Source organism: Carya illinoinensis, chromosome 16, assembly GCF_018687715.1.
Source record: "Carya illinoinensis cultivar Pawnee chromosome 16, C.illinoinensisPawnee_v1, whole genome shotgun sequence".
NCBI classification, from domain to species: Eukaryota; Viridiplantae; Streptophyta; class Magnoliopsida; order Fagales; family Juglandaceae; genus Carya; species Carya illinoinensis.
Window position 1 is genome coordinate 18611728 of NC_056767.1, and position 14251 is coordinate 18625978.

At 34.9% G+C, this 14251-nt stretch overlaps 1 protein-coding gene across 1 annotated transcript; it reads right to left on the minus strand.

The window, feature by feature from the left end:
• Positions 1 to 10510: 10510 nt before the first annotated feature.
• On the minus strand, positions 10511 to 11715 carry LOC122298875 (probable carbohydrate esterase At4g34215). Its single transcript, XM_043108721.1, has 2 exons — positions 11053 to 11715; positions 10511 to 10708 (listed from the first exon to the last, which is right to left on the minus strand). Exons 1-2 carry the CDS (start codon positions 11713 to 11715, stop codon positions 10511 to 10513), a joined length of 861 nt encoding a protein of 286 aa, XP_042964655.1.
• Between the last annotated feature and the right edge of the window lie 2536 nt (positions 11716 to 14251).

Here is a 14251-nt window from a genome sequence, read left to right on the forward strand (position 1 = left end):
AATTTATATAACTATAACTTATATAGTTATTTAAATTCAATAAGAGTATGAGCTAATTATTATAAAATAATATACTTTTACTATAATATAAATTGACTAAATTGACTAATAATAGTTTAGTATATGACATTATTTCTACATCTAAATCAAACGTGGTGATGATAATTTCTAGGGCTCATTTCCTTGTAGTAAAGTTAGTTTTAGGTGCTTAACTGCACTCAGATCCCTTCATGTCATGCTGATATTTTGCCATGACATGTTCCCTGTATTGCTCTTTACTGTCACATAATTGGAGAAACGGGTTTACAGAACTGGATCTGAAAATATGCACAATCATTTTAACAATTTATTGCTAAGAAAAGGCTATTTTCTTTTATTGGCAAGTTTTGATGTAATTGACCTCTGGAACTACCATTTGAGTCAAAGCTTATTGGCAGTCAGGTTGCCCTCCTCGAACCATTCATATGTTCTTCATTGAGCCTATGTTACTTGTACCATTGTGTTTGGGAAATTTGCAAGTCTGGCAAATGGTCCTTTTACAGCAAATTATACAGAGTGGGCTATGAAATCCCTCATTTCTCAGGATGATTATATTAACAATGGTATAATATCCCCTTTCGTTCATTGGTTTTTGACAGTTGACTTACTCTCTGATTTTTTACAAAATTTTAATTCTTAGTTTTGAATTTAACAGATATGACATGCTTTCACATCAGTAGTCTGTCTAGCATATCTATAAACATGCTTGCAAATAAATTTTTTCATGAATTTTAGAGACGAAGCCTTTATGCAAACTTGCCTCAACGATGGAGTCGGAGTTATAGTTCTTTTTGGGATTCGACTCGGCTATCCAACATCAAGTTTAGTGAGGTAATTTCCATGGGCATATGTATAATTAGTTGTAAAATGTATGTGCAATGCACAATATTAAATATGTACATTTACTAATGTTAGGTTTGGATAGTGAGTTTATCTGATGAGATGAGTTGATATGAAAATTAAATAGAATATTATTATTATTTTGAGATTTAAAAAAAATTGAATTGTTTATTGTATTTTGTGTCAGAATTTGTAAAAGTTGTAATGATGAGATAAAATGGCCGGGTTGAGAGCACCTCTCAATCCAAACCAAGCCTTAAATGAAGAATAATCTAATCAACTAACTTAGCATACGTTGAAACATTATATAATAGAAGTGATATTAAAAATTTGTCAATTTTAGTATTTAATCTCTAGTATTTTGATTAAACAAGTTAATCTTCTGTCTCATAACTTTGCCTAAGTGAAGATAGGAGTCAAATTAAGGCTATTTATAGGGCATGAAGTCATTTTGTTGAATTTATCTTGTTTGATTTAAGTGAAATACAATAAAAATTAGTGACTTCGATTCCCCAAAGTTTTAGGGAATTATAATCTTATATATTATAACAAAATAATTGAATTTTAGTCACCTCAATCTCTAGGATTTATGCCAACTTATTAATACGTGTTTGAAAAATAAACTAAGAATATTTTAAAGTAATGAGAAATGATATTTTCAAAACGATTATGTGGTGCTTACATACTCTATATTGAATCACTATAACACAGAGTGATAGAGAAGATGTTTGACAAAAGTTCTGAATGAAGAAATATTGACTTAAAACCTCATTTCAGTATTATTGATTTCCCGTATACAATTCAGAGAATATCTACACATATTTATAACACAATGGCTTTACAACAAATACACAATGATTGGTCCACATCATCTTTCTGTTATGTACTATTATGCTACAGCTGGAATATTTGCAGCAGCCATGACTAATTCTTTATGCTCTGGAGTACTAGAGGCAGGTCCCTTGTGTACTGCCTTAATATCCCCCGGCGATTCAAGTGGCACTGGAGTGAGAGTGAGGCTTGATTGTAACTGTGAAAAACGCGCTGTGAACAAAGGCTTAGTAAAAATGTCAGCAAGCTGATCTTTACTAGAGATAAAGGAGACTTGTAGTGTTTTGGTAGCCACTCTATCTCATACAAAATGATAATCAAGTTCAATGTGTTTAGTACTAGCATGTAAAACAGGATTAACAGAGAGATAGGTGGCGCCTAATTATCACACCACAATGTTGGAGGTTCAATAAGAAAAATACCAAGCTCTTGTAACAAATGCTGTAACCATAAAATTTCACAAGTGGCATTTGCCATAGCCTTATACTCGGCTTCAGTGGACGATTGAGCTATAGTGGGCTATTTTTTTGAACCCCAAGAAATAAGGTGAGACCCAAGGTAAATGCAATGACCTCCTGTAGACTTACGATCATCCGGGCAATCTGCCTAGTCAGCATCGGTAAAGGCAGACAGCTTAATAGGAGAAGATGAACAGAAATAAAGGCCGAAGTGTTTGGTATGATTAAGGTAACGAAGGATGCATTTTACAGCTTGCCAGTGGCGCTGCATTGGGTAATGCATGTACTGACATACTTTATTTACTGCAAACGAAATATCAGGCCGAGTAAAAGATAGGTATTGTAGACTACCTACAATACTCCTATAGAGATCCTCAAAGGAGGAGCCATCAAGTGCATTCAGTTTGACAGAGGCAGATAAAGAAGTTGAAACTGATTTAGACTCATGCATATTCGTTCGAGCAAGTAAGTCAAACACATATTTAGACTGGGATAGATAGAGACCATAGGAGTTGTGAAACACTTTGATGCCTAAAAAAAAACTGAGAGTGCCAAGATCCTTAATAGGGAAATGAGATTTCAATGCTGTAATAAATTCAGATACCAAGGCAGAGGTAGATCTGGTAACAATAATGTCATCTACGTAAATTAAAACATAGAGGAAATCAGATTTATTTCTAAAAACAAACAAGCAACTATTAGATTTTGAACCAGAGAAACCGAGAGAGAGAAGCCGATCTGTGAGCTTGGAGAACCAAGCCCTTGGGGCTTGCTTCAAGCCATAGATCGACTCCTTAACTTACTGACATGGTTGGACGATCGGGATTCACAAACCCCGGAGGCTGCTATATGTACACATCTTCTTCAAGGTCCCCGTGCAAAATTGCATTCTGAATATCCAACTAGTGCAATGGCCAGTTATGAGTGACAGCAAGTGATAGAATGAGTCGTATAGTTACCGGTTTAACAACCGAACTAAAGGTCTCGAAGTAATCAAGGCTGGGCTGTTGATGAAATCCCTTGGCCACAAGCCATGCTTTATGGCGTTCAAGACTTCCATCAACCCGGCGTTTTGTTTTAAAGATCCATTTAGCACCTAGAAGATTAAAGGAAGAAGAGAAGGGAAATATGTCCCATGTACAATTTTGCAAGAGAGCAGCAAACTTGGTGGCCATAGCTGCTCTCCATTAGGGAAAACGGGACGCCTCAGTGACGAAGGAAGGTTCTTCTAGGACATTTTGGGAGTAAGAAGTGAGAGAGGATAAGGGTTTGGGAGTGGGCTAAGGGATGGTTCCATCGGTTCGTATAAGGGGGCGCAGAGACCATGTTTTGGTCTAAGTGACCATCAGGTGAGAGGGGAGGTTATGATGGACGGTTAAAGAGGTGGGTGGGGAGGAGCCATTTGGAAATGATGGAAGAGACTGGTGATGACCAGTGGAAGAGATAGACTGTGGGTCTGTGTGTGTTGATGGCGGCAAAGAGGAGTTAACGATATTAGGGATAGTGTGCTGAGAAGATGAGGGCTGGTGTGGACTGGTAGGTGGATCATGTTGGAGATTATGGGCCGAGTTTGCTGGAGGAATTGGTGAACTCGTTAGGCGTGGACTAAGGGGCCAAGTAGATGAATCGGGCTAGGGATTATGGGCCAAGTTTGATGGACGAATTGATGAATTTGTTAGGCGTGAACTGAGGGGCCGAGTAGGTGAATTGGAACATGAGTTGACTGGGGCCGAAGGAGTAGTGATTTGAGCTGGAAAATTAGGAAGGGAAAGAATAGGAATGTTAGTTTGTGGAAGAGAGGGAGACGCATTCGGCCTGTGTTGTGTAGAGAATGGAAAAATTGTTTCATCAAAGATGACATCACGAGAAATATATGTTCGACCCGTAGGTAGATGAAGGCGTCAATAACACTTGTGATCAATGCTATATCCCATAAAAACACAAAGATGGGAACGAAGGTCCACTTTGTGTCGATTATAGGGACGAAGATTTGGCCAACATGCCACACCAAAGACACATAAAAATTGATAGTCCGGAGTGTTGTGAAAAAACATCTCAAAAGGTGATTTATTATGAAGAATGGGGGTAGGCATGCAATTAATTAAGAAAACAACGGTTTGAAAAGCTTCAGACCAGTATTTAAAGGGAACTGAGGCATGAGCAAGGAGAGACAAACCAGTCTCTACTATGTGACAATGACGGCACTCAATAGTGCCATTTTGAGCATGCGAGTAAGGCCAAGTGAGACGAAGTGAGACGAAGTGAAATACCACAAGACTGGAGTATTTTGTGAAGAGGACGGAATTCCCCTCCCCAGTCGGATTGAACAAATAAAATATTTGTAGAGAACATGTTTTTAACATAACGCTCAAACTCAACAAATATTTTAGAAACATCAGCTTTAGATTCAAGTGGAAACAACCAAATGTATTTAGAAAAGTCGTCTACAATTGAAAGGTAAAAGCGACAAGCATTAGAGAAAAGCATTGGAGCGGGACCCCAAACATCAAGAAAAAGAAGCTAGAAAGGTTTGCCTGATGTAGACGGAGATGGAGGATGAGATAGAGCGTGAGCTTTGGCTTGGGAGCAAGCTAGACAAACTTGAGGAGTGGACTTATTAGTGACCGGTAGTTGAAACTGATGTAATGTAAGAGACATGATCCAAGGAGAGGGATGACCAAGACGAGCATGCCATATTTGTGTGGAAGTGTGTTGATCAATGAAAGCTTGAGGAGTGGAAGCATTTGGTTGCAGCGGAAGGACATAGAGATCATCTTTAACGGGACCTTGAAGAAGCACCTCCTTGGTTCGTAAATCCTCCACAAAAAAACAAGAAGAATTAAATTAAAAGAAAAAAGCATTATCCAAGCAAAACTGACGAACAGACAAAAGATTCTTTATAATGGAGGGAACATGCAAAAGTTTATGAAGAATATAATTGCCAGAAGCAGTATTGAATTGAGCCAAGCCAGTGTTTTGGATGGGAAGTGTCGACCATCACCAATGCTAACTTGATTAGGTCCAAGATAAGGCATAGATTCTAAATTTAAATTTGCAAAATAGAGGTAAAATGATTAGTTACAACGGTGTCGGGAAACCACTAATTTAAGGGAGGTCCATTTGGTGGAAGAGAAGTAAAATTAGCTGTGAAGGAGGATGGAGGTGGAGACTGATAGGATTGATTAAAACGATTGTAACACTGGATTGCCGTGTGGCCAATTTTCTGAAAGAGTTGGCAAATGGGCCTAGAGTCTGTGCGATATGAAGGAATGTGACTAGACTGGGCCATGTTGGACCCTCGCCTAGATCCTCTCCCACGTCTTCCCCCACGAGATGCCGCACGACCTCTATTAAGCTGACTAGCGGCCATGGGAGAATGGGAGGTGGCATTCGTAGAGAGAGATGACGCAGAGAGAAGAGAATAGTTTTGATGGGCTAAGCAGTACTCATGATTTAACAGATAGCTGTAAACCTATTGAGCTGAGAGAGGTTCGGAACGTGTGGTAATAGAAGAAACCACGGACTCATAGTCAGAGCACAGACCCGCAAGAAGATATATAGTAAACTGGGATTGGGAAAGAGGATGACCTGTTGCCGATAGGGAGGCGGATAGGGATTTGGCCTTATGATAATAGGCATAAAGGTGATTCAGCTCCTTTCTTTAATGTGGCAAGCTGAAACTAGGTTTGGAGTATATTAGCCGTGGATTGAGCGGCATACAGATTGTGTAAAGTCGTCCATATCTCATGAGATGTGTTGCACTCAAGCGCTTGTGCAAGAACAGTCTCTGATAAGGAGGAAGTAAGAGCCGACATAACCAACTGATCCTGAAGAACCCATTGTTGATGAGCTGGGTTTACAGTACCATTGATTGTAGACGGAGGACACGAAAAGGAACCATCAACATAGGGATAAAGTTGATTTCCTTTAAGAAATGGAAGGATCTGAACCTTCCATAGAAGATAATTGTCTATGGAAAGTTTGACAGTGACCGAATGGTTTGCAGCGGCGATAATGTTAGAGGTAAAAGGCGTAACAGAGAGAGGGGGAGGAGGTCCAGGAGGAGGGGGAGGGGGAGGACGAGGGGGAGATGGGGGAGGATTCTCAGATGCCATGAAGCTGCCCAGACAGACCAAAGAACTGAATAAAAAGAAAACCGGCGTTGGCCTTAGTACCTCTTCGATACCATATTGAATCACGGTAACGGAGAGTGATAAAGAAGATATTTGACAAAAGTTCTGAATGAAGAAATATTGACTTAAAACCTCATTTCCGTATTATTGATTTCCCGTATACAATTCAGAGAATATCTACACATATTTATAGCACAGTGGCTTTATAACAGATACACAATGAATGGTCCACATCAGCTTTCTATTATGTACTATTATGCTACAGCTGGAATATTTGCAACAGCCACGACTAATTCTTTGCACTTTGGAGTACTAGAGGCAAGTTCCTTGTGTACTGTCTTAATACTCTATGACTATATTTAACATTATTTTAAAATAATATATATTAAAAAAAAAACTTGAAAAACAATTAACTTTCAAAACAATAAAAACTATTTTATAAAGAATAATGATATTCGTACGACTATTTTATACCCAACCAACTTGATAGTGTCACTTCATATAAAATACTCAAGCTTTTTTATTTAAAGAGAAAATATATATATGTATGTATGTATGTATGTGTGTGTGTATATATATATAAGCTTTTACAATTTCTGATAATCTTTTAATAATATTTGATTTATTGCTCTTCATCATATATTTTGTTATTTTCAATTACATTAACTAATATATACATCTATAAGTAACTTTTATCTAAATGATTTACTTACAATTAACTTTATTTAATGTGATAGATAATAATAAAAGGGGCTTTGCTACACGCAGTCGGGAAACGCAGTCGGCGTGCAGTCGGCTGTACAGAATGAATAAAAAAAAATTATAAAAAAATTATTTTATATTCAGGGGGACCTGCATGAATTATAAAAGGTTATAAAAATAATTTTTTTTTTCATGTAGGTCCTGTATTAATTTGTTTTTTACAGCCGACTGCACGCCGACTGCATTTCCCGACTGCACAAATCATTTCTCTAATAAAAGAGCACCGCTCGTTTATACTGCTCCTCACTCTTTCTTTTTTTTTTTTCAGTTTTTTCACATTTTTTAATATATTTAAATATTTTTTAAAAATAAAAAAATACACCAATATATTTAAAATTACTTCTTTAATCATTAAGTAAAAAAAATTACAATCGGTCACATTGAGCGGTACATCATAGGTGGCATACTAGCTTTATTGATAATAAAATATATATAAAAAAAAAGTCGTATATATTGATAAATTATAAAAGAAAGTCATGCAAATTTGGAATAGATTAATCTGGTAGCAAGGAATCAGAGTGGGGGAAAATAGTATACATCACACTCATTTTATTATTATCCTACTATATAAGGTGGGGATCTAGGAGATGAGGTTTGTGGAAGTATAAGCTGATATAACTTTTTTTAACACGAAGGAGTTAACATAAAACGTTTGAATTGAACGACCTTTGAATGGTTCAAATGGAAATGTTGGCAGGTTAGATGAATAGATGTTTGGTGGGAATAGAAAATACGTTTGAAAGCTTCTGGCTGTATGCTCGAATAGTGGTAGGATTTTTATAAATTTTAATTGCAAAAAAATACCTTATTAATTAGTTATAGGTAAATATTTAGTTTATATAATAAATATAGCATTTAAATAATATAAATAAATAAAGGAACTCAATTACTAATTTAAAAAATGAAAAGAAGATTCATATTTAAATTAATTATACCAAATACAAATAGCTAGTGTCCAAAAAACTAAAAATACAAATAAATGATATACACTAGCAGATCTCGTAGGAAAGCCTCGACTCCACCAAGGCATGCATGCAACTTAGGCACAACATGTCCTGTACGCACATTTTTGGTCGGTAACTCATTCCATGCAAGAGTTTTAAGCCCCGTTTGGATTGTGAAAATATTTCATCCCATCGTATCTCATCGTATCTCATCTAATTTTATCATTATAACTTTTCAAATTCTCACACAGAATAAAATAAATAATTTAACTTTTTCAAATCTCAAAACAATAATAATATTAAAAAATAATGTTTTAACAATATTTTATTCAACTTTCAACTTTCATCTCAACTCATCTCATCTCATATAAACTTTCTATCTGAACAGAACCTCAATTTTCATGATAGTTCAAATTATATTTCTCTAGCTATATATATAGCTACCAAAGGCCAGCATATTAGAGTACATCATAATCAAACGAAAGCAAAACATTAGCAAGGACATCACAAACATTGAAAGAAAGAGCAATATTCATGGATATAGGACAATATTGATCACTAGTTGATCTCTCCCATTTCCCCTGATCGATCTTACGTTATTTAAGATGATACAGAAACATCATGTTATTTATTTAGATTATTGAATTTTGACCATCGATCAATTTTAATTACTGGATTAATTACTTCTAGTGATAAAAGCTATAAAGAAAACTATTAGCTAGTTTCTGACCAATGCGAACAGCTGAATTTGTATCCAAATGCAGGTGATCTGCTAAAAGCAAACCCCTCACCCAAATGTAATCAACATTTGGACATTATAATTCATGACATCGTCGTGCAAGCGATCAAATATCATTTTGTGGAAATCAGTTCAAGTCACTTGAAGAAATATTTTGCTCGACTATGTTTCAATCATAATACTAATAATTAACCCACTTGATCATTACAATATTAATCGATCATCTTCATGTCAAAAGATTACTCATCTAAATTTTTTTGAAAATTATTATTTTATATATATATATATATATCTCTCTCATACTATTGTAGTAGTCTTTGAGCAAAAGATTTCAACACTACAACAGTTGTGGCCAGCTATTTCTAACGAAAATGACTATTTTCTATTAAAATGAGTCTTTTTTTTTTATCGTAAATAGTCATTGTCGTCACATAGTCACAAATTGTCATTTTTCTTGTAGTGTCATAAGATGTTTAATTGGTCGATATTGATCAGTTAGCTTTGCTACTTTGATAATGGGTACGTAAGAATTCATTCCAATATTTAATAGTTTTGTATTAACATTTGGACCAAAGTTTTGAAATCTGTTCCGGAAACCATTCCGGTCGAGGCACTGGAATGGAATATTTCGGTACCGGTACGTTTCGGTGTACCGTTTCGGGATTAATTATATATTATATATAAATATTTATATGTATATATAAACTAACAATTAATAAAATAAATACATATATATGTAAGTGTGTGATATGTATATGTGTATATATATAGAAGAATTAAAGATTTATAAAATGAATATATATTGAAAAAAATCATAAACTTTAGTTAAGACACAAAAATAAAGGAAAAAAATTAAAGAATAGACAAATTATTAAAAGTAACAATATTTCTAGTGCACGAAAAGAGGTATTTGAATTCTGAAAGTACAATTTTATTCATTATTTTTCAACTTATTTACAAGAGAGTTTTTTTTTTTTTTTTTTGGGACCGGAATTACTATTCCGGCCGGAATACCGGAATTCCGGCCAGAATTGACCGGAACGGCCGGAATTTGACCGGAACGGCCGGAATTTGACCCAGAACGGAATAGACACCTATCTGGTTCCGGTCACTATTCCGGCACGAAAAATTCAGGCCATTCCGGCCAGAACGGAACGGTTTTTAAAACCTTGATTTGGACAGCTTCGTAGTAACCATGGGATAGACTTTCAAGCATTCCACTAGCGCCATCTCAGGATAAATGATTTTTTTTTTTTTAATATCATTCTAGATGTTGTCATTTTCAAATACATTAATAGCTAACATATCATATTTTGAGTGGTTGTTAATTTAATTAAGTGGTTGATTAATGAAACCATTTAAAATATAATTGATCTAGACTGCATGACTAAAAATGCCGTGCGCGCAACCAATGGAAATAGTAGATGATAATGGAGAAACAACTTAGGCACAACATTTCCTATACGCTTAATTATGATTTTTCCCCAGTAAGTACTACTCATGATTCCATGCATGCATGAGTTTTAATTCTCATGATAGTTCAAATATTTCTCTAGCTACCAAAGGGCAGCATATTAGCTAGAGTACTACATCATAATCAAACGAAATAAAAACATTAACATAGAAACAAAGAGCAATATTAATGGATCATATATACGACATTTCTCTCCCATTTCACATGATCGATACAGACACAATCATCTTATTTACTTAGCTTATTGAATTTCAACGATCAACTAGGTTTAATTACTGGCTTAATTACTTCTACTGGCCAAAGTTGTTTAGAAAACTATCAGCTAGCTCTTGACCAATGCTAACAGCAGACTTTGTATCCAAATGCAAATGATCTGGTAATAGGGTTAAGCCCATGGCATCAACGCACACAACATTCTTCAGGTTTATATTCAGTTGAGCATCTCTTACATTTCTTAGGAAGTTTCCTTCTCCAGCAGAAATTACAACCTGCAAAAAATATGTATATATATGTTTAGAATTTTTATAATGATTTGCAAAGATGCATTATATATATATATATATATATACATATATATACATACATATATATATATATATATATATATATATCTTGCATGTACTCTAACCAATTTGTGAAAGGAGAAATGAATTAGCCACAAAAAGCTTCCGTTAGATTGTAAAGTCAATTTTATTATAAGCTAGATATATCTAACGTATCATATATGGTATGAAACTATGTCAGTCTGTAAGTTTAAAACCATAAATAAAATTAAGAAACTTTACACAAACATATTGAACTAAGAAAGTAATAAATAAACAAAAGAAAATACCAAGATAATAGGGAGGTCAGGAGACTGGAGATCTTGTCGAACATCATTGAAGAACTTTTCCAGCCTTCCCTTATAGAGAATGGAGTCTTGCTCTCCACAATCACTCTCTCCTTGATACCAAAGCAGTGCACCAATATTTCCACTAGTACTTTCCCTTGCAGCTTTTGCCCTACCCACCAACTGATTGTATAGTATAGTACCCTTTTGCCAGTCTTCTATCTTTGTTCCTCCTACTGCGCAAGGGACCAGACCAATCACTCCATAGTTTGGACGTTTTGCCAATATTTGGTTGGAAAAGGGCATGCCTGGTCCCACCCCGCAGGTCTTTAAATTATCAATTTCCTTATGAAGAGGTTCACTAGCTATCCCCCAAGTCTGGTTTAAATATAGTGTGAGGATGTTGGGAGTGGAAGTGCATTGTGGAGGAACTTGTCCATCCCACTGGAGCAAGTTGGTTTTGGGGTCATTGTAAACGCCTCCACGTCCAGCCATGTTGCTTTGTCCTGCTAAAAGGAATATGTTGTTGGGTTTGAGCTCTTGGGGCTTAACATCACATTGAACAAATATGCAGAAGATGAAGTGAAGAAACATCCTGTTTTCTTGTCTTTTAGATGTTGCAAGAGTGTGATAGTTGTGCAGTGATGGAAAAGAAGCAGGTTGCATCTTATATTTATATGACTTGGAAATCCATTTTAGGTGGCGTACAGAGTGTATGATTTGTTTCTAGCCCTCAACTCTCTAACCAAGAAAACAAATTACTAGTACTCAATATCAGGAGTTTTCGACCACCAAAAAGATAGCATGTTCGCTTGTCTTGTGATTTTTTTATTTTAATTTAGGAAAATGGTTGAGACATATTATTTTTTACTACATTTTTACTACCCATTGGGGCTATTCTCGTAAATATAGTACTCCTTTTGTCACGCCACATACCATGGGAACCTTTTAACCCAAATCCATAATAATAAGAAAGCTTAAATACAATATTTCCTAAGAAAACCAAGAACTTAAAAAAATTCTTTCAAAGTAAAATAAACTAAGCTCTACTGCACAGTCTCTAAGATCTCACCAATCAACCTATGCCACTTGACACCTATCTTACATTTATCTTATAATCCTGTCACATGCCATCTATTCCAACTGTTACAACTATCAAAGTCATCTGATAAAAAAAATAGTGAAGATAAACAGGTGAGTCCATCAACTCAGAGTGTGTAAACAGGAGCAAGAAGGTACATAATGTAGATTAAAAAAGAATATCAAAATAACAAAGTGATATTTCGTAAACATGTATTTACAATAACAATATAAACAAATGACTTTTGATATAAACATACCTAAAACAATGTCATAACATAATTACAAAGATCATGTTTAAAGCGGTAACTATCATGAAGTACAAGAAACGAGAAATTAGTTGATGCAAGTAATAATGAATAAATTAGTAGCAACTACCAAAAAGTGCACGAGACGAGAAGCACAATAAACGGGTAATCAGGTGGCAAGAATATGAAGGGCATTATTACGACCTTTCTTCTTCTTCTTCTTTTAAATGGGAGTGAGGGGTTTCGAACTAGGTTTTTTATTTGCAGAATCGTGTCATATGTCATCAAGTCATCAAGCTTTTTTTGGCTAATTATGCCTCTCTCATCTTTGATTGGTGAGATTGGTGAGTGCTGTATGGCTATCAAGACATATATATGGCCGACATAATTTGGACAAGATAAATGATTTGTATAATTTGAAAGGCATATGCAGGACTTGTATCTAGCATTACTCATAGACTTCATTTTTTTTTTTAAATAGAGTGCACGGAACTTGCACACTCTAGTTAGGATTGTATCTAACATTACTCTAAAAATTGATTTTGGGTAAACAGTCTATGTAAGGACTCTTAGAAGAAAAGAATCGAAGAAAGTTATATTGATTATAACCTTGGGGAGTGGCTTCCAAACACATATGCAGCCAAATTTTAATTTAATTTTTTGGTATTATTACGATAATTTCCTTTTGGTTAAAATAAATTAGCACCTAACAACTGGTACAGAGCATTCGATGTTCATAGCTTTCTTAGGGAATTAATGACTTCCATGATATAACAATAATCAAATTTTACAAATACTAAAAACTGGTTTGTTTTCTCAGTTATAGAGATGAGGCTAAAAATAAAGTTTAGGTACTATCTTTTCAGTGGTCGAAAATTCCTGATATTGAGTGCTAGTTTGTTTTCTTGGTTAGGGAGTTGAGGGCTAGAAACAAATCGTACACTCTGTATGCCACCTAAAATGGAGTTCCAAGTCATATAAATTTAAGATGTAGCTAGCTTCTCTTCCATCATTGCACAACTATTACCCCTGCAATATCTAAAAGAAAAGAAAAAAGGATGTTTCTTTTTGTCATCTTCTTTGTACTTGTTACTCATGTTGGATATTTTATGCCAACTGGAGAGCTCAAACCCAAAAACAGATTCGACTACAATAAATTCAGCCTTTTCCCAAGGGGGAAATTCATAGAAAAAAGTAAACTTTTTGTGGGAAAATCCATTTTTGCACAAAATATTATCGTGGGAAGCTCGTGGTGAAAAACTTGCCGCGAAAAGTATTATAGCCCATGAAAGGTTTAATTTGTGGCCAATACCTACATTTTCCCATGACACATCTCGTAGTAAGAGGTGATGAAGCTTGTTGCAAAAGCATGTCCATTTTCGTTTTTGCTCATGGGAATAGGAGCAATTACCACAAGAGGTACTGGTGGATATCAGTATTATCCACTAGAACATTTGTGGGAAAAAGCTTCTCCTAACACAAAAAAAAAAAAAAAAAAAAAAAAAAAAAAAAAAAAAAGTCTTCATAGCAAATACTAAAATAATTCAGAAAAACAAAATTGTAAAAGCAAAACAAAATGAATCTGAGCCAAAAATGATCATAAAAAATTGTCTAATATAAAATAAAAAGTCATATACAAACCTCCAAGATTCAAATTGACAGCAATAAAAATTCCTAAAAAAAACAGTTAATTGTAGTAACATGTTTACAAGAAAAACCTTGCTGCCCATGTAATCCAATCCAACACAAATGTAGATATTTTATCCACTTGAGTTCAACACAATAAATAACACAACTATGGAATCATAAATCAAATTCACATATCATTGGACTGGTCTGCTAAATAACTGGAGATCTTCCTTTAATCCACAAGA

Coding starts and splice junctions, on each gene's coding strand:
- LOC122298875 (XM_043108721.1), bottom strand. CDS start 11,715: ATGCAACCTGCTTCTTTTCCATCACTGCACAACTATCACACTCTTGCA. Junction 10,709..11,052: donor CTGACCTCCCTATTATCTTG/GTATTTTCTTTT, acceptor TATTTTTTGCAG/GTTGTAATTTCTGCTGGAGA.